At 42.2% G+C, this 27,848-nt stretch overlaps 1 protein-coding gene across 2 annotated transcripts in view; it reads left to right on the top strand.

Annotated features, from left to right (window-relative positions):
- Positions 1-27,848, top strand: part of MAPRE2 (microtubule associated protein RP/EB family member 2) — a 158,450-nt gene that overhangs the window by 55,940 nt on the left and 74,662 nt on the right. The window contains exon 1 of one of the 2 annotated variants that reach the window (XM_047696480.1): positions 7,178-7,453. The exons of the other annotated variant lie outside the window; for it this stretch is intronic. Within the exon in view, the coding sequence (XP_047552436.1) occupies positions 7,335-7,453 (119 nt within the window). The 5' untranslated portion in view covers positions 7,178-7,334. Of the gene's footprint in view, positions 1-7,177; positions 7,454-27,848 lie in introns of those variants that run through there. 2 annotated transcript variants of the gene reach the window in all.

Here is a 27,848-nt window from a genome sequence, read left to right as displayed (position 1 = left end):
AGAATGACGATGGACACCTGGCAGGTATGTTCCTGCCCAGCTTCCTGGCTGGTGATCAGGCGAAGTTATTTTTAGCCAGTTACCTCCTCTGACAAGGGTGATTTAAAATCGCTCCTTATAAGTTCATATACCTACTTGATTAAAGCATAGCACTTGGCCCGTCAAAAAGGATTGAATAAATGTTAGGTGTTGCTATTGCTATTGTTGTCATTGTTAAAATTCCACATCTTTGTCAGCAGATGTTGCTAACGCTTCTACAAATAAAAGGTTTCTAACTTTGGTGTTAAGGCAAACTCTACAACGGCCATTCAGAGCCCTGTACATTCTGGTCCCTCTTTAACCTTCCTGAACTCCTCTCTTCCAACTGCTCCTCTATCCCATGATGTACACACTAGTTCTAGTGCTAAGTTCCACGAGCCAGGGCATCTTGTCTCTGTTTTGTCAATTTCTATGTTGCCAGTGCTTAGCATTGTTCCTGGCACATTGTAGTTGCTTTATAAATATTTATTGAATGACTGAGCCCTGATACAAACATCACTGCCTTGGTGAAGCTTTTCCTGTTTACCCAGGCATGGTTGCTGTATTTTCTATATTTCTGTGATACTTAATACATTCTTCAATTAAAATTCATCACATTGTATTTTTATGAAAAACATATTTAAGGCTCTTAAATTCAGCCAGCTGGTATAATTCAAAAGCACATTCTTATTTAATATACTGAAACCTCACACTGCACAGGTTTGATTGAATGATTACAGAAATCCTAATGCTCTGCGTGTTTTTAAATTGCATTCCCATCATGTCCTATGAATTATTCCACAAAATTAAGTCCAAGCTTGAGAAAATCCAAGGAAAAGCCAATTAGAAAACTCCAGCACACAGAGACATCTTGAGCAGTGGCATGTCCTGTATCATGACATTACAGAAACCTTGCTATTTTACTAGCAGATAGGGAGGACCCTTGCAAAATTCTGCATGAAAATAGTAGCGTAGCTATAAATATGGCTGATAAGTAATCTACAAGGATAGGTAATTTCAAAAGTCAATCACGCATGAGCATACCTTTTAGGTTGGCCTTGAAGGGGCTTCATGTGGGGGGGAAATTCACCAATTTTTAAGTAAAATTTTATTCCGGAAAACCAGGAGACAACTACATATCCTAAAATTCTCATAAGATCTAAAGAAAGAACTAATAAAATCTGCTATGTCTTGGGGTTAAAAGCAGTGAAAAAGACAAGATCCAATCCCAAATACATTTCTATGCCACCAGTGCAATATCAAAGCCAGCACCACTGGCTGGCCAATTGTATATTCATTCCACTGCTATCATTTTGGGTGTGGGGCATATTTTAAGCTCTTGATTGATAACCTGTCCCTGCCATTCTGTACTGGAAAATGTCCTAGAACATACACATGGGAGAAATTACTTTTCCCAGGGCAACAGTGCGACTGCTAAGTGGAATCCTGTCTGCAATCGGAGGTGATAACAATCTACAGAAGCCCCCATCCAAAGTGGTGTGACAGCTGTGAATGCCTTTGACAGCAGCGATTATCAGCTTCAGTGAACACGTTTTCACCTGGAAAGGCATTTGTGATGAGCAGGGGCTTCTGGAATGGAATCAGGATTAACAGCCATTCCTGGCTAATGATTTCATATCTTCTCTGCTATCATCTCTTGGATTTCTCAAATCCAAGACAATACAAAATCCCTGTCCTAGATGAACTTCACATGTTGGAGCAATAGAGAGACAATGACTTTGGTGGTGCTCACTGACTGAAGTCTCCAGAGAAATGTGATTGTGCTATAGCCTAGGAAGTCTGAAAATTAGAATCTGTATTGGTACCCAGTTCCGTCCTCCTTGAGTGGACCTGTGTGTTGAGACTTCTGATGGTTTCCCTTTTTTCCGTGTTGTTCTCATAGTTCTGTGTCCTCTGGGTCTGCTCTCCAAGCAATCCTGCTCTCCAAATATGCATTTTAAATATTTGAAAACCAATAGTGGGGGGGGTCAATAGGCCCACTAGAATGGGAGCTCAGAAGAAGGGTCAGTTCATCTGGTGCCTAACAGGTGCTCATTAATGAACATATTGAAGGGATATTGCTGGGAACTATTTTTCCCAGTGCAATAAGTGTAAATACTTATTCTAGGTAGTTGCCAATACTGTGTATGAACCTTGATTTAATATCTCCTCCTTCCTCAAAGATCTTAGATGAGTCGGAATATGAGTGATTTTGCAGAGAATTTCAGTTCTCCCTACTTGAATAATTTATTTATTTTCTTCAGAAATAATTGATGGGATCTGATCTGAAATCAAGCCTCTTAAAAAATATATTTGAGAACACGTCACTAAATCCAGGAAACCATCCTCTGCCCTTATAGGATTCAAACTTTATGACATTTGGCCTGAGAGACTTTCTCTCTGAAACTTGTTCGTCCCTTGGGCAGAGCGAAACTATTCTTTGATTTGCCCCACCAGGCAAAAATCCTCCTCAGTCGTTCTTTGCAGGCTTGTTTTGTATCCCTAAGCTTCTAAAGAGTTCCATGGCAAGCTTTCTCTTTCTCTCTGAGGGCACCAACACCTACCACTTCAATTATCATGTGTGAGATAATTTCCTTCAAATCCTATGTATCTCCAAGTCAAACATAACAAATAAATTCAAGGACCCATATATTCCCTTAGTCAACAAATACTTAATGAACACCTACTATGTGTGAAGCCCAGTAACTGCTCATTCTCACCACTCAGATATTCTAGAAGTACTTTTTTTTAATGTCCAAACACATTGAGAACCTTTCTTCCAGAAGGGCAATTCAATCTGTATTTCCTAGCTTGATAAATGATACCATTATTCACTTGGTCACCCGAGCCATAAACTTGGGATTCATTTGAAATGTCTTTCTCCACCACCCACCCAAGGCCTCCATTAATGATGGTGCCTACATCCAGTTAGTCAAAAAATCCTAACCGTTAGACCCTCAGAACTCAGATCTGTGCTTTCTTCTACAGCCCCTTGGCCACTGTTTGAATTTAGGCCTTCATCACTAACTCATTTTAGACTTCTCTGATATATTCTCCACACTACTGGCATCAGACCTTGGCGATAAGCAAATTTCACCATTAATTTCTCTCCCTAAAGTACTTCATGGTTCTAAAACACCTTCAGAATTAAGGTCAAGCTCCTTAGCAGGGCCATGGCACTCTTCTGTCCCTGGTCCTTGCCTGATCTCCTGTCACTCTGTAACCTGCTCTTGGTCCATACCGAAAAAAATTGCTGTTTCCCAGAGACCCCACATCCTAGCCTACCTCTGTACCAAAGTATAGCTGCTTGAGAAGTCTTTTATCTTCCCCCTACACTACCATTTCTATTTCAAATGCCATACAGCCTAATGGATGAGCATCAGAACTTTGGGGCCAAGAAAACTTGATGTCCAATACTAGACCAGTTGCTTTTCTTTTCACCTCAATTTTGTCATTAGGAGTGTTGTGTGAATCAAGTTAGGTATTTGTTGAATCACTGAATGAATGGTGTGTTCATTTAGTGCCTGCTGGCTTCCAGGCTCCATTTTAAGAGCTGCGGAGATAGCAGTGAACAAAACAGTTGGAGCTCCTACCCTAAAGGATCTTATATTCTAGCTTGCTCAGAGGAAGTGAACAAAATAGTTATAATTATTACTCATTAGGCTTCGGTGATAGTTCCTTGGGGGAACTTTTCGGACCCACTTCCTAATTTTCTTTCTGAATCGGGTGCTCCTCCTCTACAGGCCTATGTCACCCTATATGGTGCTGTGATTACAGCATGATGTTGTATCATAATTGCTGGTATTTTTATCTTGCTCGCTACAATCCTATGAGTTCCTCGAGGATCAAGCCTGGGACTTCTCTTTTTATTGTACCAGCTTCTGATACACAAGAGTATACCTTAAAATAACATTTACCACTAAAGAGCATTTGTCATATGCCGGACACTGTGTTAACTACCTTAAATATATTCTGTAACTTTATCTCCCAGCAACCGTATGAAACCAGTATCATTACACCTCCTTTCTAGGTGAGGAAAGTGAAGAAACCAAATCTTGCAGATGCAAAGTAACTCGCTCAGGTCACACAGCCAGCGTGTAGTGAAATCCAGTGGGGGACTCCAGTCGGCTCCAGAGCCCCAGTTTTAATCATGATGCTTGATGCTTGATGAGAGGAACCATTTCTCCATAGGGCAGTTGGAGATTTATTGTCTGCATGTATTTTATTTTAGAAACACCTGTGCACATAGGACAAAACCTCAATCCAGACTTGGATGTTCATAGATGCTTTAGCAAAGGTATTCTTTTCTATAATTGATCTATGTGACTGTCCTCACCCTACTGAGAGGTGGGGAAACAAATGGTTTTAAACTTGCCAATTCATAGAATTATAGTCTCTTGCAATTTTGACTGACTTTGAATAGTTCCAACTCTTGGGTAATGGTTCAGTTTTTAAACTATCCTTCCCTCTCCCTAACCCTTCTGCCAAGCTATACCAAGCCACTGATTTAAGTCTTTATTGTGCTGGGGCTAACCTTGCCCAGTTGGGGAGGGAGGTGTTGGGGAGACACTCCTTGAGTGTTATTTCTCAGAGTCTCAAATGGGAAAGGAGGTCAGAGTAAGTCCGCAAGCCTGAGAACAAAGCTAAACCTCTCTAACATCTCCCTTGGAGACCTGCTTTTTCCACCTTTCATCTCCTTCCTACACTCAGTCGGATTTGGAAGGGGTAGACTCTTTCTTCCCCCTTCCTGCCTTTTCTGCACTTTCCCTGTGTCCTACATCCTCATTCCCAAAGTGGAATTTGCCCTCTCCTTTTCCCTAGGGCTAAACAGGAGAATGGCTGCCAGCCTACTTGATTTATGGGAAAAGGAATGAAAACACATCTGTTTAGTATTTTCAAATTATTACCCCGGTTACCCCAGTGTCTCAGAGGGTAATCACAGGTCTCTGGAGCTCTCTGGGTCCCTCCACAGTAACATGGCTCATGGCAGTCCTAGAGAAAGATTTACAGGAACTCTTAGATCCCTCTTTCACCTGACTCACTGCCCTTCCCCTCAACCCAAATTCTTGGCCATAGTCCTCTCTCTTCATGAGCAACATAGAAACGGTGGGAGTACTGTCTCCAAAAATAATTTGATATAGCCAATGAGCTATACATTCAAATTCTGACAAATTTAGTCCCTATGATAATATCAGTTATGTTATATGTATTACTTAAATATGAGATCATGGAGAAGTAAGCTGTACTAAAGAACCCAAAATGAGAGGATGTACTCTGAAAACATTACTTCATTTGTAGACTGTGCTTTTCACCTTCAGACTATCCTAAAGAAAGGGGAAGCTTTTGTGAAAGGGAACAAATTAGTAAGGAAATTGACAACCATGGGACCAATAACAGAAATAGAGGAACTGTAATCTTAGTAGTAATGACTACACTCTCAAGCCTCTTTAGTTCAGCGTGCGGTGTATCTTTTACTTATATTTATCTGTATAACTTTCAAGTCTTAGGTCTGAAGTAGATCCTTACTGTATGAGGGGGAAAAAATCTCAGGTAAACTGAGATATAGATTTTAAAAAATCAACTTGTACACTATAAGTTCACTGGAAAGACAGAAAAATAAAACTAAGATGCCCAAAAGAAGAATATGAAGTAGGAAAAAAAGAAAAAAAGATCCCCTTGTTTGAGATTATCATTACCATCTGGGTTGTGAACTATTTGATTCTAATTCTAGAAGCTTGATGCCAGAAATAACTTATTACCACGGAGATAGGCTGGAGAATTGTCGGGAACGACAAGGTTGTTTTTTGTTTGGTTTTTTAAAAATATCTATACCACAAAACGATAAAGCTGATAAACCACACAATGATGTGAAGGGATGAGCCCATATAGCCTGTACTTTCTTTTATACCCCAGTTCTTCCCTTCTCACCCAACAGAAGGTCAGAGACCACTTTTGATAAGCAGAGAATCCTTTAAACTCTCTTCTCTCTGGAGGAAAGCAATGGATGCATCTGGGGTCTGTTGAGAGTTTATAATCTAATCCATCGACGTTGCCTAGTACTAGCAATTCTGTTCACAGCTCTTTTCACAGTGGTCATGTTGAGAGTGTACATAAAGTACTTGATTCTTACCTTGATCTATATTTATGAGCTCACATTAAATATAGATCAGTACTGTCCAATCACATTGAAAAAAGCATGTCATTTTGATGTTCCAGTTCACCACTTCCTAGCTCTGTGACCTTGAGCAAGTTACTTAATCTCACAGTTTACTCATTTTAAAATAGGGACGATGCTAATAGTACCTGCCTCATGGCCAGTGTATTTGAAAACACTGTAATGATATAGAACAGCTAGAATGTTGAGAGCTTCCAAATACTAATTGAGTTTGGCCTGGTTTAATTCAAATGAAAATAAAATAAATGGCAAGGAGTTAATTATCTGTATCAAGAGGCAGTTTAAGAATTTGGGGAGTCTTGGGTAACCACCATCATGTTCTAAAAGGTGGCTATTTTTTATTTATTTTTTTAAAAACCCTTTGAGGATTCTTTTCTGCAGAAAATCTCATTTGCAATCTTTAATCTTCACATAATTAAAGTAAAGGCTGCACTGATTTGAAGGAAATACAGTTTCCTCTTAGGTCTTCAGGTTTGGGGCTTTTTTGGGGGAAGAGGATGCTGCTGTTGAGAGAATGGGGGAGGAAGCTGGAAATCTGAACCCCCTTAGTCTGGTACATTTTCTGGAGCAGGCCACCAGGTCTTTGTATATTTTTTTGCGACCAGACCGAGTTTAATTTGAATGCTGTAAGAACTTGGTATTGAAGGAGTTAAAGGGTCTCCCACACCCCTCTGCCTGAATCGTTCTTTTGTGTACACAGCTGCAGTTGGAGCACGGGTCGAAAAGGAAATGGTTAGAGGAAGAGCTGGTTTTCAGACGAGGCGAGTCTGTAAGGGGGGCCTGGGGTGGCCTGGGGTTTTACATGCCAGATGTAGGCCTGCCCCGGTGCCTGCCTGGAGCTGCTGGCATGGTCACGCCTCGGCCCTGTGCGAATTGAGGCGAGGTGATGAGTTAGCGGGTTGCTATGGTGACGGGGCCCGGCCACGTGACCCGGTGCTGCTGCCGGCGCTTTGACGTCAGCAGCCGGGAGGGCGGGACGCAGGAGGGCGGGGCGGGAGCCGAGCTGGGAGAAGGGAGCCAGCGAGCAGGCGGCAGGCAGGCACGGTCTGCGCGAGGAGCAGGCGAGCGGGAAGACGAGACGCAGCCACCTTCCTCACCAGCCAGCCCTCCGCGGTTTGTTCCCTTCCTCGGGAGTGCGCCAATGCCTGGTCCGACCCAAACCCTGTCCCCAAATGGCGAGAACAACAACGACATCATCCAGGATAACGGGACCATCATTCCTTTCCGGAAGCACACAGTGCGCGGGGAGCGTTCCTACAGGTAATGGGGCTGGCACCGGGCGCGGCGCCGGGCGGGGGAGCTCGGCGGGGGCGCACGGAAATCCGGCCCGTTATATAATGGAGCGGACACTGCGCCCGGACCCGGCTGCAGACGTGCGTTCGCCCGGGCGCTTGTGATCATTTGCTGTTTCCATGTGTCATGTTGGCTATGCGCTGAGGCTTCACCAATGCAGATGGAGAGCATTTTGTGAATAGGTTTGCTGCCTCCGAGGGGTCTCCTTCCATCTCCTTCCTTCCACGCTGATAAAAATGCAAGCAATTTTTCCCCCCTCTCCAAAGGGAGACAGGCTGTAGCACTTCCTTTCCTCCTTTCCTTTAGATTTTAAAGGAACCATTGGATAGGCTGTGCCTGGAGGCAGGGAACAGGAGGATGGCGAGAAAAATGTTTGAGCTTGCCCTGGTGTGTGTGCAGGAAAGATGGAATCCTCTAGATTAAGCTGCAGTCTGTGATGTTAAACCGCCAGATTGATGGAGCTTTGTAAGAATTCTGCTCGCTGATTGGTGCAAGGATTGACAGCAGAGGTCACGGTGTCAGACATTCGCCAAAATTTTCTCCATAGAACCCATGGTTTATTAGAAAGAGACTGGACTGCAGTGGACCTGAGGAAACCCGAGTGCCGTTATGCATTTTCTTAGGAGTTTATAGCGTCCGCATGGGTGGGGGAGCCCGCCCTTCTTTAAACAGTAGGAAGGTAATTCCTGCTATTTTGCCGAGGTCTGATTTGAGGATGGGACTGATCCTGGTCATTGTATTGTGAGCTTTTTGATTAATGAGTGGGTCTGTGTGGTTGGCATCATTTTTACATTAGCATATCTGGCAATATGTTCTAGTAGATAAGCTCATTAAAATTGTTTGCATTGTTTGATAAGGATAACAATGTAATGGAGAATGCAGCTAGAGTCTAATGCTGCTGAAGGCCAGACTTGAAGGGAGACTGATAGCTTCCCTCATATTTCCTCTGAAGTTCTTTTGTACTGGGGTAGTTATTTTTAAATGTTACCTTGATAACCACTAACAATGCTTTTGCTTCAAGGCAGAGCACACATACCTCTAGAGCGCATCCTCTCAGTTAGTGAGCAACAGGAAATAACTCTTTTTTTCTTTCTTTCTTTTTTTCTTTTTTTAATGCCTTCATCTAAACGTTCCAGTGGTATTGTGGGTAGAATATTCAGTGTGTGTAAATATGACATATTTGTAAAATGGGACCCAAAGCACCCCACTTCCTCTCTCTTTGACCAAAAAAACCCTATTTGCTGACTCAAAAAGAAAAATTTATAAGCAACCTTTGCCCTGCCATCTCCGGCAGTTATATAAATACTTGGAGTTAATTTTGGCTGTGCCCATGAGGTCACCAAAATCTCATGCCTTATGGTTCCAACTAATATGTTTACATGGCATCCTTACAGAGTCCAAGCGCTTGTTATTAATATAAACCGAAATTGGTCCACAATGTCTGGGACTCTCGGAGATCCTTGTGATTGGAACATTGGGTCCCTTCTCTCCCTTACTCATCCACCTTTCCCTGTGAACATTCCAAAGCCTAAAATAGAATTTAAAAACAAAAACCCCGGGTTGCTTTTAAACCTCACTTAGTTCAACTGTCCATATAGGTAATAGGATTTGAAGCCTTCATTTTGTCAGTGATTTAATCTCTGCCACGTAAGTAGCAGTTGTTTTTAAGACGGAGTTCGAATTTTACCACATAGGCCAAAGGAAGTTGCTTAGTTGGGTTTTATTAGTCATATGAACAAACTTGAAATGGCGGTGGAAAATGACTTGGTTGGAAAGGTTAAATGCTACCTTTTGGTGTTAAAATATTGCTTTAAAGTAAAGGCTTAGTTATCTTTTCAATTCAATCTAAGTTATTTTCATTTCCTAAATTATATCCAGTTTGTTTTCTGAGTCCCTGTAATGGTACCTGAAGTTATATGAAAGGAAAAAAAAAAACTGAATTTAAAGAAAAGACCTGACTGGAGAAATTCTTAAGTCAGTAAGAGCATTATTTCATTTGTATTTTATGTAACAGGATTACTGGACACCATAGTGAGAGGTGTCATAGGTTAAATGAAGGAAGGAATCCTCCAAAGTTATATTGGTATTGTATTACACAAAGGGTGTATGCTGAGACAGACACACCTTATGTTTTCTTTGGTCTGCTCTGCTTTCAAAGTGGATGGCCAATGTAGTATAACTACCACTTATTTTTTTGGAGGGGCGTGGGGAAAGGAAAAATGTGAGACCTGTTTCTATCCAGGAAGTGTTCCATAATTATGAGGCTGGAATAATATTGCCATTTAATTGCTGAGGAAACTTGGAAGGTACTGTGAAAGCCCAAATAGAGATACTTAACCAAATAAATTTTGCTTAGGTGGTGGGTTCATTATAACCCTCAAAAATGACATGTGCTGAAGAGTTCGGTTTGAGTTCCGTGGAGGGGACAGCCCAGAGCCCTGGGATGATCGGAGGGAACTCTCTTCCTGATTCCTTCGCTGTATTGTAGGTAGGCCTCAAGCGGGTCCTTTACCTTTGGCCTTATTTTCTACAGTTGCTCCTGGCATGTAAGATTATCTCCTTGCATTCTTACAGAGTCACTATGAAGTTAGCTTCAAACATTTAAAACAAAGACTTTCATAAAAGATCTACATAGATACAAGAAGAATGCCGTTATTACTCTTCCAGGAGCTCCAGCCAGGAGGTAACACAGGTGAGGGGAGGAGAGGACACCTAGGGAACAGTACTGTTCTTTCTAGTAATGTCAGGTGGCCACTCTTCCCAGCAAAAGACCTTCTTGTCATGCCATTTGCCCTAGATTGTTCATGGATAAGGGTCAAATATGGTTCATGACCCACATATCTCACTCAGGTATCTCTTTGTGTAAACCAAGTCCGTTTTTATAGTCTGGACCAGAGAGGGTGGTTCACCATTATCGAAACCCATGCTTACTTTGATTAGAAGAGCAAGTTAGGAAATTATCCTTCTAGTAGTAATTTCAGTCAAAGGAGGCCAGTGCAAAAATGGCTCAGCAGAGCTATGTGGGTATTTCTACTGTGTGATTGCCTTCTTGGACCCAGCTTCCTCATTGCATTTATGAGCACTGGAAATCCATATATTTTAAGAGGTGCTTCAAAAACAAATGTGGCGTGGGCCATCTGAGGTGATAGTGTTTATTAATTCACAGAACGAATGAGTTGGGCTCTGGCTCTCCCTGGAGAGGCTACTCCCTATAGCTCTGTTTCATGCAGATGCTTGTAGGAAATGAGATTTATTAACTGGCCCTCTGCCCAGCACGTCCTTGTTTGCATACTCCCGTCTCTTAAGAATGAATGTATACGTCCAGAGGACTATTTCCACATGGGTGTTTGAACATGCAATACAGTAGCATATGTTTCTGAATACTAAAAACAACAACAACAACAAAAAATAAATAAAAACCAAAACAAAACCCCAAACCAACTTGGCCCCAGGAAATGGACTATAAAGAAAGGCAAAACTAAAACTTAAGCCTAAGACATTGGCTCTCCCACCCAGCTTGGCCAGTTTTGGAAAATGAACTCTTAAGAAAAACAAAAAGAAATATTGTGTGTGTATAAAAGACATTTGTGAAAGTCTGTCCCATTTAACAGAGGCTGTTGTAAGGTGGCTTACTGTGATGAGAGTGTAGATTTAAGATCCCTTGCTCCCCAAGTCAGCAGATGCAGATGGGGGGGGAAGTCTAGTTTCACTTGTATGTTGCCTACATATTAGTATCATCTAGGTTTGCTGCTGTCATAGGAAGTTTCTAAAAATGGTGATCTTGTCCTTAATATTTTTCTTTGTATTTGTAAAAAATCAAAGGATTATCTGATGCTCATTGGGTGCCTAATTTTTAACTTCTTCTCAGGGTCCTTTGTCAGAACTTCTGTTAAGGGGTTGGTCTTCTGGGCACATGTGCTGAGATGCTCACCCCTACTCAGCAGTGGTTGTCACTGGTTGTATCTTTTTACAGTGGGTTATCTTAGCAGAATGGTGGCTTGAGATGGTTCTCTGAATTTAGGAGGTTGATTTCCATCAGCCCTATCTTTTCTGTATTGATAGGGGACTTCCTAGAGCTACAGTGAGTTATCCCTTAGATTAACAGAGGGGGAAATATAGAGGCTAATCTAAATATTCCATTTGGTTTAGAGAATTCGACCAATTTTCAAAAGCGTACTCTGAGGGTGCCTGGGTGGCTCAGTGGGTTAAAGCCTCTGTCTTCAGCTCAGGTCATGATCCCAGGGTCTTGGGATGGAGCCCCACATCGAGCCCCACATCAGGCTCTCTGCTCAGCAGGGAGCCTACTTCCTCCTCTCTCTCTGCCTTTCTCTCTGCCTACTTGTGATCTCTGTCAAATAAATAAATAAAATCTTTAAAAAAAAAAAAGCATACTCTGGCCAAAGTCTGTGCTAGATGCCCCATAAGGCCCTTGAGTTCCGGTGAAGTCAGATGTATAAGCAACTCCTTTTGTAACAGATTTACCTTGTTGTGAGTATTTGGCTTGACCTAGGAGTAAAAGTGGTTTGCATTTCCTTAGTCCACAGTGGCTCAAAGACAAAGAAGATACCCCCAAAGCCGTTATGCTATAGGAAGCTAAACAATGCAGAAAACCAAAAATTTTGGTCTAAAGAGTAGAGTATAGGCTTTAGAATCAGAATTTTCACTGGCCTAGCAAGGTACATGTTGAGCAGGAGTGGAAAATAAAGCAGGGGCATTGGGAGGCAGGCAGGGTAGTCAGAACTTGGAAATTGAAGGCCACTGAAAGTTCATTAATTGAAAAATAGCGTAATGAAAACAGAAGTGCATGCTGGAATTTATCTTTTGTTTCAAAATGGGAGTTGAGAGGAAAATGAGGGTCCTCCAGTGCCCCACCCTAGAGGGCCAGAATTCCTAGAGAATACTTGATTTGCCATGAGAGAATCCTCCAGCCCTACTCTGGAGATATAGGCATATGTTCCCGGCTTGAGTCTTCTCTCCCTGAGCAGAAGCCATCAGTGCAGCTTCACCCCATGACAGGACTTCGGTCAGCTGGTGGCTTCCGTATTTGCAGGAACCCACTTCGTAGTCAGCTACAGAGCCTCAGGAGGTGGCTGGTGCCTAGAGCTTACGCTCTTCCAGTCCTTCCAACTCAGAAGCAGGGGTATGATACTTCATTGTGAAGGATCTTTCTGAGTCACTTAATGCCATAAAATGTACAGACATAACTGAGGAAGCTTCCTGGAGCCCCCCATGTGGCGTGGTGCCAGTTCTTTATACGGCCAGAAGGTGATCCTCTCCATGGCAGGTTCTGGAGAAGACTGAGAGTTGAATCTGGATTGAGTCAATTGTTTACTTTGAAATTTTGTCCATTTCACTTCAAAGGAAAAATTGGCTTGTTCCTCTCCTATGAAAACTACCTTTTTTCATAATGAAATGTTAGAATATGTATATGTTAGAGTATATGAATATCTCATAATGAAGTATATATTGAATGAATATAATATATGAAATATGTAAAATTACACAATAAAATGTTAGAAAAATATATATAGTTAGGAGAGTTTCATTCTTCCTGAATTTATTAGGCTGTCTTTCCACTCTCAGCCTCTGTGATACTGAATTGGCTGTGTCCTACTTCTCTGGTATCTTACACACTATTCCGGCATCTCTTCTTATAACACTCCTCACACATCCCTATCAGCATCTTGTGAACCTTCTTTATTTATTTATTTATTTTTAGATTTTCTTTTCTTTTTTTTTTTTTAAGATTTTATTTATTTATTTGAAAGAGCGATAGAGAGCATGAGAAGCGAGAAGGTCAGAGGAAGAAGCAGACTCCCTGTGGAGCTGGAAGCCTGATGTGGAACGTGATCCTGGGACTCCGGGATCACGACCTGAGCGGAAGGCAGTGGCTTAACCAACTGAGCCACATAGGCGCCCTAGATTTTGTTTATTTATCTGACAGAGAGAGAGCAGCAGCAGAGGGAGAGGGAGAAGCAGATTCCCCGCTGAGCAGGGAGCCCAATGCAGGACTCGATCCCAGAACCCTGGGATCATAACCTGAGCTGAAGGCACACGCTTAACTGACTGAGCCACCCAGGTGCCCTGAACCTTGTTTCTCAGTTCATTTTGAAATTCTGATTGTTTATCTCAGTATTTGTACCCCTTAGAATTTATATTTTTGTTGTTGAGAGGATTCTTTCAAACTGGAAACCTATAATTCACATAGGCAAAAACTAAAATTACACATCTTTTTACCCTATAGCATACTCAAATTTCTCCTAAATGTGTTTTTGTTAAAAAGTGTCCCTGAAGGTGATTGTTTATTTTAGTGAAAATAAATAGTGGGGTAAAGGTTAAACAGAGTTTTATAGGCCACCAAGAAATAATTTCTTAGTAGGTTACTTAAAAAAAAAAAATACTTGTACGTTTTCAGTGTCAGATCTCCCCTGGCTAATTAGAATTTTGCTCACTTGAACCAGGACAGACTTTCTTCTTCAGGCAGGATTTTTTTGTTTCTAAAAGAGCAGAAGGTGGTGGTAATGTTTACATAGGATAGTGAAGTTGATGGTTCCTATTAGTAATGCTGTCCTTTGTGTAGTTTATCCAGTGAAGAAAATACAGCTAGAGCTCAGTCTTTGTTATGTCCAGACCTGATTTGGTTCAGGATGGAAAGTATGTCAAAAGAATCAGATTTTAGCCATGACTTGGAGCAAAAGAGGAAAAGGGCAAGAGATTTGAGAGAGGGAAGTAGGAGTTAAAAATACGTAGTGTGCATTGATAGAAATCTATAAAATTGTGATGTATTGTAGAGAATTGGTCCTGGAGTTTATGGCCAGTGTCGTTGTTGCATAAGCCTGAAATTCTCTTCCAGCGCTCTTCCTCAGATTTCTGTGATCCTTTTTTTTTTTTTCTTTTTTAAAGTACTCTTTGTTTTGTTTTGCTTTGCTTTAGAGACATTAATTTTTTATTTAGTGTCATCTTATCCTGGAAAAGCCCTGAGAGGTAACTTGTCAAAATTGCCAGAGGCATGAACATGACAGGGAACTTCTCTCAGGGTCACAGTTTTACTTTGCTTATAAATACTGGTATCCCTTTATTAAGAGCCCCCACTCCCTTCATTCCTTTCAGGTTTTGCATTTGGTGGTCAACAGATCAGGAGAAAGGGAAGCTACCAGAGTGGGCTCCACACCCCCCACATCTATTTCATTTTTGTCGTTTTGAAATAACAAAACATATTTTCAAGTTCTTGCTAATGTAGCTTTTTAAATTCCCACTTCTGGATTTTACACAATAATGGAGATTTAAGCCCAAATTCCCACAGTCCTTTAAGATTTCTATCCTTTCAGCGACCTTACTGAGTTCCTTCTCTATGCCATGCCCCACTGCTGGGCCCCCAGAGGGCAGAGATAAATAATGCCCAGCTCCTCCTGGAAAAGCCTCTGGGGTACTTGGAAGGAGGCATCTGAAAGGGGGGAGACCCACACCTGACCCTGATAAAGTAACTTTGTTCATTGATCATTGATCATTTGATCATTGTCCTAATACCCAGCAGGGCTGCAGTGATTAGTCCTGTAATTTTCAGAAGCTTTCAGAAGTGGAGCATGTACAAGAAAATCGGACGTGTGTGTCCTCTGGATGTAAGTTTTCATGCAGCCACAAGGCACAGGTTGCAGCATTGCTGAGTGGCCTGCATGGTCAAGTTCCTTCACCCTGACAGGAAGGCCCTTGAGAAGAGTAAAAGGCTTATCTGTTGTGATCCCCAGATTTTTACGATCATTGGATTGACCATCACTAGTTAAAAATAGTACAGTCTGCTATTATGCAAAACGGAAAATGAGAATATATATTCCCATTTACTTGATGTGCATGGAGAAACTAAGGATATAAACTAGGTGGGAACTAGACAGATAAGTCCGTGTTTACCTTTTTGTTTTGTTTTGTTTTGTTTAAACTGACATTATGTAAGCGGATTGCCTAGTCAGTGGTGGTTCATTTAACACTTTAATAGCACGAATTTTAAAAATCAGATGAGTTTGGGCGCCTGGGTGGCTCAGTGGGTTAAGCCGCTGCCTTCGGCTCAGGTCATGATCTCAGGGTCCTGGGATCGAGTCCCACATCGGGCTCTCTGCTCAGCAGGGAGCCTGCTTCCCTCTCTCTCTCTGCCTGCCTCTCTGTCTACTTGTGATCTCTGTCTGTCAAATAAATAAATAAAATCTTTAAAAAAAAAAAATCAGATGAGTTTGAAGTTTAACCATGAGGTTTCCATGCTCAAGGATGTTGGAAAGCATCTCCACGTGTCTACGGACTGACTGAAGTCAGAGAGATGGTTCTAAAGCTTGGCCTAGTGCGGGTACTACTCTCAGATTGAAACATCACGGGGCATGTGCCCCTTCAGCAGCTGCCCCAAGAGGCTGCACACACAGCAACCCTTAGTCCGGATTTTGTTTCATTTTCTCCCGGGTGCACGGGAGCTGCCGCCTGTGTTGATCTGTGATGCGTCCAGCCTGCTTAGTATGCTCCCTGAATATCGCACTAACTGCAAAATAATCCTCTGAGATTTCTTTCTTGACGCCTCTTCGAATTTTTGTTTCCTTCTCCTTCTTGGAGCACCGGCCCTGCGCATCAAGTGCGGGGCAGGCCCTAAAGCTGCAGGTTACGGGTCCAGCCGTCACTCTGCCACGGTCCTCGGGCCGCCCTGGCTCTTCGCCCAGCCTCCCCACTTCTGGAAGTTATTGAGCAGTATCTGGCCTTAATGTGAGCCCTGCGATAGTGCCACGCGGGCAGGAAACCGCCATCTGCATCCACAGTCTCCCCCTGCCCTGGCCCCTCACCCGCCAGTCTGGGTGAGGGCTCCGGGAATCCCATGGAGACTGACCAATTAAGAATAAACAAAAGGGGAGCTTTGAATGCATTATCCTAGCTATAGGGACCTGCTCACCATCAATAACCATGAAATAGAAAGCTTGTGGGGTATGTGGGCTCAATGTCTTGCTAGCAAAGGAGGATACGGGAGAGGGGGTATTTAGCCTGTGTGGTGGGGAGGGGTGCAAACCAGGTGCAGGGTGAGGGCTTCCCAGGTGGGTGTGCTAACCTCCTTCCCATCCCTCCTTGCTCCTTCTCGTCTCTCCTTGCTCCCAGTTCCAGACTACTCTGTCGCCCTTTGTCTGTAATCCTTTATGACCCTTGTGGCCTCAGCCCCCGGCACGATACCTGGCACACAGCGGATGTTCGTTAAAAGTCCAAATGGAATGTGGAAAGAACTTCAGACATGATACAAATCTGATTTAGCCTTGATTTAGCTTACGTACAGTCAGCTGCATCCTTTTAGAGTGTACGATGCAGCGAGGTTTGGCCATGGATATGCCCTTGAAGCCATCACTCCCAGAAGACGCCGGTTCTCTTTGTCCATCGCCCCAGGTAACCAACTGCTGCTTCACTTCGTCTCACGTGGCGGTGGTAATCGCTTGCATGGTCACCATACAGTAGGTCACACTGGACATAAATGGAACCATCCAGACTGTGCTCTTCAGGGTCTGACTTCTTTTACTCAGCATCATTTGGAGATTCATCCGGACTGGGTTGATCAGCAGTTTGTCCCTCTTTGTTGCAAAGTACTCAGCCATTATCTGGCTACCCCGTGTTTTGTGTATCATTCACCAGTTGATGAACATTTGGGTGGTTTCCAGTTCTTAGCAATTAGGAATAAAACTTCCGTGAATTTTCACATACTAGTCTTTGTGGGAATATATGTTTTCATTTCTCTGGGGTAGATACCTGGAAGGGGACTGGTGGCGTCCTAGAGTCCTACTTGAGCAACTACAAATGGCCAGAGTGGTTGTGCCATTTCACGTTCTTGCCCACGGTGTGTGAAAGTTGCTTCACATTCCTCGCAACACTTGGTATTGTCAGTGTTCTAGATTTGGGCCGTCCTCCTTACAGATGTATAGAAGTAGCACAGTGGGATTTTAATTCATATTTTCCTGGTGATGAAGGTGCTTATTGGCCTTTTGTGTATCTTGAGTAAAGTGTCTGTAGGCAGTTGCCGGTTTCTTAAAATTACATGTTTTATCCTATTGTTATTAAGAGGATTGTAAAAAATTCTGGATACTGTAATATAGTCTTAGATTTTAAGGGTTATGGGTCTTGTGTTCTTCTTAACCTCCTTATAAACTCTTTAAGAAAAAGACTAGTTGAGAGACCTGGTCCTTGTCTACAGTGCCTTTCAAGCAGTTAGTTTCAGCTCCCCGTGAGTACATATTCAGTGATTCTATTAAAACAGATTGTTAAAAAGTAAAATAACAGGATCATTCTTCTAGGTTAGGGGGAAGGAACAACCACTATACATACTTTAAAAGTTGCATATGAACTAGTTAACAAGTTAATAAGTTAATAAGAGAGCTTGGTTTTCCTTTGGCATTTTGATAGCTAGGGGACGCTTTTTTAATTCTGTGGAGAAGAACCCAATAATTACGTAGATAATTTTTTCTTTGTATTGCATGTCCCCTTAATGCTGGATCAAATTTTCTGCTCCTATGTTTGAGGAAAATGTATGTTGAAATGTTTTCTTCTTTAAAGGTAGCAAGGAACAATTTTCATACTTAAAAATTTTTGCCCAGGGTAGTTAAAGTGCACGTGTGTGTGTTTGTGTGTGTGTTTGAGAGAGAGAGGGAATTTTGGAGGCAGACATCCCCCAATTCTTCCTCAATGCATTCTCATTCTAATTTGGCAGCTTTGTGTTGCCAGTCTGACTCCTAACTTCTGGAAACGCCTAAGGAATAAGTGTGTTAAGTAAAACTGAGAAACTGGGAAGCTAATGCCTGATTTCAGGTTTACCTGAAAGGGTCAGCTGAGGGCCTTGTGATTTTTGAGAGAGTGGGGATGCTTAACTTCCAGAATCGTGGCTGCTGAAAGCCAAACTTCTTAACCATGTATGTTTCAAATCCAAAGATACTCCAAAATATAAGGTCGTTGATGATTTCACAAATGCCCTAGGTCTACTCGTAGATTTTGTGAGTTTAACTTATTTCATCTGTCATTTATTCATCTCATTGCAAAACCTTTGGGCCAATTTCCAGTGGAGTTGAGGCTTCCATGATGGCAATAACATCCTGTGTACTGGTTGGGACTGAGCGAGTCACAACCACTCAGATATCACTTGAGAGTTGAGTGTGTTCTTTTCGCTTTAATTGAGGTTGTTCCATGAAAGGAAGCCAAATACCATTAGACAGGACATCCTGTGATTCCCTTAGTTTATGATGGCCAGGGCCAAGGACAGGACTTTTTTTTTTTTTTTTTTTAATATAAGATGATTTCTTGTTTCCTTTTCTGTTAAAGTGGGAGTCCAGAACCAATGATGTTCAGCTGGCTGTGAGAAGTCTAACAAACAACTGAACCTCTGCCAAAAATTATTTGAAGAGTTCTAGAACGTGAAAAAGTGTCCATGTCTTTTTATGTGAGCCAACAATGACTTGGTCATTATTAGCATTTAAGTGACCACCAGTTCTGTTGTCCTGAAATAATAATTAACTGAAAAAGAGGAAATGACCAAATTAGAATTCTTGCAATTAAACATGCTACTGTAAGATTTGTGGTGTCGGGTACATTGTGGTCACCTCCCTATACAATGAGACGTAGTACAAATATTACCCAGGAAGAAAGAGTGAAATGTTCACAGGGGCGCCTGGGTGGCTCAGTTGGTTAAATGTCTGCCTTTTGCTCAGGTCATGATCCCGGGGTCCTGGGATCCAGCCCCACGTTGGGCTCTCTGCTCAGCAAGGAGTCTGCTTCTCCCCTCCCTCTGTGCTCGCTCTCTCGCAAATAAATAAACAAAATCTTAAAAAAAAGAAGAAGAAAGATAGATCTTCACAATAAGTTAAGAGAAACAAGCTAACCAGTACCAAAGTATATATGTATTGTATTGGTTTTCCAGGGCTGCTAAAAACACTATTGCCACAAACTAGGCAGCTTGAGATTTATTCCCTCAGAGTTATGAAGTCTAGAAGTCTCAAACGGTGTTGGAAAGGCTATGCTCCCTCTCCAGGCTCTGAAGGGGAATCATTCTTTGCCTCTTCCCATCCGGTGGCCTGTGTGTTCCCTGTAGCTACCTCACTCCAGTCTCTGTCTCTGTTACCACGTGACCTCCTTCCCTGTGTGTCTGTGTCTGTTTCCACATGGTCTTCTTAGAAGGATGCTAGCCATTGGATTTAGGGCCCTAATCCAGTATAACTTCCAACTAATTACATCTGCAAAGACTGTTTCCCAATAAGATCATATACTAAGATTTCAAGTGGACATGAATTCTTGGGGGGTGGTGGTGTCACTATTCAACCTATTGTGTGTGTGTGTGTGTGTGTGTGTACATATACACCCATTTTTATAAGTGTGTAGAAAATTCATACACCTACCCCATACTCCTTATAAAAGAGGTCTTTAATTTTATTTCTTTGTACTTTTTCTATAGTGAAAAACTGATTTAATATAAAAGTATTTTTTGAAATAGCACTTTGACATCTACCTTTAAAAAGTTTTTTTTTTAACTAACCTACTTAGAGCTTGTTTTCTTTGCCTCATCAAACTAAGAGACACTTATCTTAAAATAATCTCTTGTAGCATATATACACATATAAATGTATGTGAGTCAGTAGTATATGGTATTGGGTTTATTATACTTAGTATACTCTAACAATAGCTAAAATTGAAATAATGTAATGATTTGAGTAAGCCAGTCTAATACTTGGTGTCTGATTTAAGTCTGAGGAGGCAAGGAAAAAAAAGTTATATTCAATTGTTGAATTCAAATCTAATTTCTTAAATGTTTTAAAGTCTCTAAATCAAATTAATCCTAGAAACTAAACCTAGGAACTAGCCATGAGGACAGGACGGGGAGGGACTTGACCAAATTTCATTTGTTCACGTTGGCTCAAATACCGGGTACCTCCTGGCACACACATCTACTCTAGAACTCTCTACATCCACCTTTCTTATTCTTAAGACTTTTTTGTCTGTAGTAGTAACTCTAGTTATTTAGCCAAATGTTTCAGAAGGGCTTCTCCTAAGTAATTTCCTTTCCCTTAGTTAGGGCTGAATGCTCATTCATCATGTTATTTTTCTGTCTGTGAGCATCTCAAGTTTAACAAAACATTCTAAACTCAGTAGAGCTCGTGATCCCCAACATGTGTTAGATGACAACAGTATATTAAATTTTGTCATTTGCTCCTGTAAGTCCTCTCATACCATAGAACTGCAGAATCAGAAAGGGAGGCTTCAATTCAATAAACTTCCTCGCTTCCACTCTTTACCAAACCCAAGGATTTTACCATGTATCTGATCTGTTATTTCTGTACCTGATTCAGTTTGGACATTGTGCAGTTTTTTTATTCAGTCTTGACTCAAATGCTCACTATCTGTACTTCCCTTGGAGAATCATAGTGTCAACACACTGATGCGAGAAATGTTTTGACTTTTGACCTGTTAGAAAGCCCTGTTAGACAGGGAAGTGGAGGGGTATTGCGAGGTGTGTATGTAAACTGATTTTTGCTGGGTACCTACTGATTAAAAAAAGTCTGTTGGTCTCTTCATTACAGTAAATAAATGGTAGATGAATTCATTAATTTAAAAGCAAAACAAGGGACACCTGGGTGGCTCAGTCAGTAAGTGGCTGCCTTTGGCTCAGGTCATGATCTTGGGGACCTGGGATCGAGCCCTATGTGGGGCTCCCTGCTCACTAGGGAGTCTGCCTCTCTCTCTGCCCTTCCCTCCCTACCCCCACCCCTCTCCCGCTCATGTTTGCATGCATGTGCTCTCTCTCCAATAAATAAATCTTAAAAAAATAATAATAAAGCAAAGCAAAATAACATGTACCTCTTCTACTCCAGTATACAAGGAAGATAGGGTTGGTGTCTAGTTGCCAAAAGAGTAATTAGGGAGGAGGAGAGAAGGAGGCACTGTGACTCTGCAATGGAACTGCAGGAAGATGGGGGAAATCCATTCTGACCAAAATGAATCCTTTCACCTGGGAAAGGAAGTTTTGGGGACGATGGCCTGGAGAACTGGTGACAAAATAGTGTGCCTCGTTTTGATAGCATTCTCCTATTGTAACACCAATTTGGCTGAACATTACTAATTTAAGGTCAAAAATGACTGAAATTTACATGTCCTGTTCTAATATGCAGCCATCTTCTATGTAATTCACAGGTTGTTCTCTAGGGTGGGGAGTGGGTTTGATGTAGAAGCTCACTGGTACCTTGTCGTATTTATGTAGTATTTATGGAGTTGAATGTCATGCTGTTCCCCCAGTTGGCCTTTTGGTTCTGTGTCAGTCTACTATGAAAATAATTAAAAGGAAATAGCATGATCAGGGCTGGATGGATGTGGATGTTCATTACCCATTTTGGAGTCAGAGTCACCAAAATCTATTTTAACACTGGCCTGCACATTGCTCTTCCTTTTAGGCTTAATTTTATTGGTATTTCACTTTCCATTTCAAAACATCCTCATGAGCTTAAAAATGAATTTTAGGGGCCCTTAGGTAGCTCAGTTGGTTAAGTGTCTACTTTCAGCTCAGGTCATGATCTCAGTATTCTGGGATTGAGCCCCATATCAGGCTCCCTGCACAGTGGGGAGCCTGTTTCTCCCTCTTCCTCACCTGCCACTCTCCCCTGCTTGTGCTCACTTGCTCTCTCTCACTTTCTGTTAGATAAACAAATAAAATCTTTAAAAAAATAAAAATGATATTTACTGTAATACAGACCTTTGGATAGGCACTAACCTCAAAGAGTGAGATCGCAAGAGATTATTTTTTAAAAAAGATTTCTCTAGACATATAGTCAAAATTCCCATTTTATTTCTTTTATTAGAGTTAAAAGAATTACAAGCAGTAATGTATGTATGTGGTCTCTGTGTATTTTGACTAATACGAAAGCCTATTGAGAGACCGGAGTCCAAAATAAGTAGTAACTAGAAATGTAGAATATGGTGATTCCTAAAATATTAGCATGGCCTGTATGTTACAGCTGGCAGGTTTTTGAGCCAAAATTCATTCCCAGCAATAAACTAAGTAGTCACCTGAATCTCTACATTTCAGGCTCTTCTTCAGGAAACCTCATTGGGTTGAAGTGAAAATGTACAATGAGGCCTTGGTAGAACTATAAAAAGGAAAAAGGGTTTTATTGAAGAACACAATTGTGTCCCATTTCGAGTTCTTTTTTCTTCCCACTTACTCTAATGACATAGTAGAGTAGAAAAGGGGCTTTGTTGAGAGAATCAAGAATCCTAGAATCAGCTGTAGCTCCAAATCCCAGTTCTTCCACTCAGTTGTGACTGTGCGCAGGTTAGTCACTAGACCTGAGTCTGTTTGTCTTTTCCCATATAACTGCACAAAATCAGTAGCTATCACATAGAGGAAATGAGAAAACGTGTGTTACCTACTTCCATGAAGAAAAGGACGGTCAAGGAGTTGAGGCACATGTGTCCAAGTTTACGAATCTAGCTGTGAGTTGCTCTGATTCCTAGATCAGTGCTCTCATGAAGCTGCAGTATAGTTCCTGAGCTTTTCATGTCCGTGTTGAGAGACCTAAAAAATGGCACATTTCTCTATGTGATTCTTGTTTAGACCTAAAAGAGGTCTTGAATTCATTCAACCCTAATGTGTTCCTCCAAACTATGACATACTGGGCAAGAGGCCTACATAGGCTGTTGGTTACATGGTATGATTTCAGGCACCTCGTGAATTTCCCCTCCCCATGAAACTCTCCCCCACATACATCCATTGGGCATTTTTTATTGTGCACCCACTTCGTGCTAGGGACTGCTTTAGTCAAAGGAGAGGCAGCAGGTTAACAATATATATTCCATAAAGTTTCTGCCTTCATAGAGCTTACATTCTGGGGGCAGCAGGTGGTGGACAGACAACAAAGAAGTGAGATAAGAATGGACTGTGTTAGGAGCACAAAGAGGGAGAAGAGTGTGATGTGGTAATAACGGAGGAGGCCACTTCAGAGGGTGGACAGGGAGGGCTTGCCAGGGAGTTAGCATTCGGACTGAACCTGAAGCATGAGGTGCAGCCAGTGGTGCCAAGTTCTGGGAGAGACCTCCTTACCTGAGGCCTTGCTGGAGTAACCTTGAAGCTATCATCCCTTATTTGTTTTCTTGCTATGACAAGGTTTTGAGAAGGCAGACAGCTAAACATGCTAAGTACCTGGTGAGGAATCCGCACTACTGAGAGCAACAGTCGCTCAGAATCAGGATGGGGGGCAGAGGTGGGTGCTTCCAAAAAAAATTCACCTACTGCACAGCTTGGCCTAGTGTTGGCGTGTTCATTTGGCCATCACATACTCTCCTGCTTTATCTTCTGCACCTAATTTATGCATGATGGTTTAATTACTGAGCATGATTGCCCACCATGGTGGGTGTAACACCTATGCCCTGAAAGGGTGACCTGGGGTCATGCTGGGGGGTGCAGAGGCTTAGAACCTGACTGGAAATGACTTGGATCATGGGAGAGAGCTAAGGTCAGGGTGAGAGGGAACAGAGCCAAGTAGGACTGGGAAAATAAACAGAAGGCATATGGTCAAGAACGAGTGGATGTACTGGGAGCCAAGTTGGGGGGTGGGGGGAGGGTACTGACAAAAATTGGTGCCCTGAGGAGACCAGCCAAGCCTTGTGGCATGGGAATGAGCTCTGGGTCATTGAAATTATTTTCAGAGCATGGATTGAGCCACCCACTGTTTGAAACAGATGGACGTTTAAGCAAATATCATCAGCTATAATCTGCTGCGTTTCTGACCATAAGAAGAAATGTGTGTGTGTGTATGTGTGTGTGTATTTATGGCCTTAGCCTTTACTCTTCCGTTATATGCAGCTGAGTTTCATATCAGTGAACACTACAAATGCCACCAAGAACTGTTTTAGAATTCAAAAATTTCTTCATTCTTGGGATAAAAGCCAAGTTTCCAAGTCATTTCAGGGCCATCACTATTGACTCATTAATTCCGAGTTTGAAAAAATCAAAACCTATGTATGTTGTTTTGGAAGTGCATTTGTTTTGTCTCTTTACCGTATTGTGGGCAGGCCAGCTAAGGAAGCACCTCCTGGAAAGTACCCGACAGGACTGACACAGAATGACGAGGGTGTTAAAATAGAGGTAGATCTTCAAGGCTAGCTCTAGAACCTCCTTTTGCAGGTGGTTGGAGAAATCTGTGTTTTCATGTTCTTGTTTTTAAAAATAGTACTTGGAATACATGGTGGTATGGCCAGAGCAAATTTAATCTTTTTTTAAAAATAGATTTTATTTATTTATTTGACAGAACACACAAGCAGGGGGAGCAGCAGAGGGGGAGAGAGAAGCAGATTCTCTGAGCAGGGAGTCTGATGCAGAGCTCAATCCCAGGACCCTGGGATCATGACCTGAGCCAAAGGCAGACGCTTAACTGACTGAGCCACCCAGCGCCCCAAATTTAATCTGTTTTTAAAAGTAGCAGTTAATGGGGCACCTGGGTGGCTCAGTGGGTTAAAGCTTCTGCCTTCAGCTCAGGTCATGATCCCAGGGTCCTGGGATCGAGCCCTGCATTGGGCTCTCTGCTCAGCAGGGAGCCTGCTTCCCCCTCTCTCTCTTGCCTGCCTTTCTGCCTACTTGTGATCTCTGTCTGTCAAATAAATAAATAAAATCTTTAAAAAAAAATAGCAGTTAATGGTAAAAGAGATGAGCACCTTGGACAAATGTTTTCGGTTGATTCCCTCTGAGTGAGAAATTTCTCTCTCCTTAGCTGGAATTAGGACTTTGGATTGTCACACTAAATGAAACTTCGGATGCATGTTAAAAGCATTATCATTAAGCAGTGACTGATATACTGAAGAGCACATTAATAATTGCAGTGGTTCACAACATCCATTTTGACAAAATAGACATGTTTTGTCATTGTGGCCATGTCCTGCTGTCTCTGCTGTCCCTCTCTGAGGTCAGTCCTGCCTTCAGCTCTGCTACCCAAGGATGCCCTTCCGCTGGCCGGTGGCGCGCTCCAGGGAGGGTCCGTGGCTGGAGGAGTGAGTCTTTCGTTGTCTAATCCCATAACAGAGTCACAGAGCCCCGTAAAAATAAAACAGATGCATGTCTGCACACAGCAGCTTAAGTGTGTTCTTATTACCTAAAGACAATAAGTGACCTCTTAAATTCTCATCCCGGCCCTACAATCCATGCATACATCAATTATTCCACAAGTTAAATGGAAGCCTTAATACCCAATTTTAAATGAAACTCAATATGGTTTCTGTGATGTCTCTCCAGGGAGATTTCATCCCGTCACAGTTTGTCTTTCAGAGATACCCTCTTTAACTCCGGCTTCACTGGGTCCTGATCCCCCTCCTCAAACTAATACTGTCTCCCCCCCGCCCCCCATTTCAGGTCACAAGTAAAGAGAAAGTGATGAATTGAGAATTATCTGGAGATAGTCTTTCCTTGGTGAAATGTTTAAATCCCACCCCTCACGGTATTGAATCTAGAGAATGAATTATGCACAGCTGAAAAGCAGGGAAGTTTCTGGTTCAGGGGACACATTGACTTGTCACTCCCTGCTGATGCCCAGTTCATTATGAGGAACAACCACAGGAGACTTCACATCCGCCTTTTGTTAGGGAGGGAGCCAGGAAGGAGGCACTCAGGCAGAATCTAGTCGTGTTGTTGCAAGGCTTTTCAAAGGAAAACTCCCTCGTTTAAGTGACTGTCTGCTGTGGGACCGAATCTCTTCTGTGCCCCTCAGATGGAGCGGATAACCTAGTTTCTAACGCAGAAATCGTCTTGGAGAACAGCTTTCGGGGTTTCTTCCTTTGGCTCGGTATTTGATCTGCTGCTGCTTCAAAATATTGATCAGTTATTTTAGAAAGATGCCACTTGTAAGAGAAGGAAATATTCAGTGTTATACCTGTTATACCTAAATCTCTTTTTAACATATACCTATGTTATACCTAAATCTCTTTTTAAAATCTTAGAATTGTGACTGATTAGAAATATTTGCAAAATGTCCATCTCTGTTAAAATGACAAAAAATTATTTCTAGGGAAATAGCTATGTTTGCAAGTCTGTTTGAAACAGTGCCCCCCCCCAACCCCTACTTCATCTGGTAGGTAGGTAGGCAGGCCAACCTTGACAATCCTAAAAAACTTAAGGCAAACAACACCATGTGAGAACTAAAAGTGAGGCCTTGACCTGGACCAAGTATAAGTCCAATGACTGGTAAAGGAAAGGTGTTCTTATGGCTCACAGGTGTTTTTTCTACCTTGGCATATATGGACACGTGGTACAAACAACTTCTGAGATATTTTGAAAGGAATGCTAACACCGGGTCAGCAGGACATAACTTCCTATGAAACACTGTTGTCTTGAAATATTACTGAAGAAACCACCAGGGCCATGGATTATTATAAGGGCTTCAGAAATCCTTCATGTGCCTCGACTCAAGTCCGTTTCTCAGGTGAAAGAGAAATTGCCTTATTCTTCGGACGACTTTTCCAGGTGGCTCTTTGTTTTCATCTGTGAGAAACTGGGTGAAGGGTGGACTGCATATATTTATCTTAGACTGGGAGAGGGATATTCTCCCGCGATGGGGGAACATGTGGAGAAGAGGGACCTGTTAATGAGAGCGAAGACAGAGAGCCACAAATATGGGTATAGCTGTCAGATGTCGGGGTAAAATGTGTGAATGGAATGCATTGGCACAGGGCAGGTCGAATTTTCAGAACGTTTTGTGTTGAATGTTACGTTTCCAGTTGCATCCAGGCTCCTTTAGGGAGTGGCATAAAGAAGGTAACTTATGTCAGGAAGGTATTTTAACAGTTCAGCTTCAGAATGGGTTTGGGGTAAATTTAAGCCAAATGGGGCCTTCTTACAGAGCCGCAGACACTTAGGGCTGTTCTTCCGCAGATGGTCGTGTCTAAACTTGGGAAGCCTGGCAAACTGAAACGTTAGTTGTAGGGGGAAGAAATCAAAATGAAAATAAGCTCCACATGCCTCATTCCCAAAATTAATTTCTCAGACTCCTCTTCTTAGAGCCACACACCCAAAACAGGACCGGAGCCAGCATCCTGTGACACCTGGCCTGTCGTGAGCCTCACTGAAAGAAACTGTTTCTTTCAAAAGGACTGATCAAAGTGTGAAGGGAGGAAATGAGAAGTAGCTGCCTCCCCAGACCCCATGTATGGCTGTGATTTATTTGTAAGGGTTAGGGTGGGGCAGAGAAACAAAATAAGTTGCGTAAGAAAGAATTTCAATTGAGGGCCACACATGATACTTACTAGCTAGGATAGCTTATATATTTGTCAAATTTTGGAGAGACACTCCAGAAGAGTGTCTCTCCAAATTCACAAACTCGGCCAAATTTGTTCTTGGACA

Source organism: Lutra lutra, chromosome 12, assembly GCF_902655055.1.
Source record: "Lutra lutra chromosome 12, mLutLut1.2, whole genome shotgun sequence".
Classification (NCBI taxonomy): domain Eukaryota; kingdom Metazoa; phylum Chordata; class Mammalia; order Carnivora; family Mustelidae; genus Lutra; species Lutra lutra.
The sequence above is the reverse complement of the archived record's forward strand: the minus strand, read 5'-3'. Positions and strand labels throughout refer to the sequence as shown.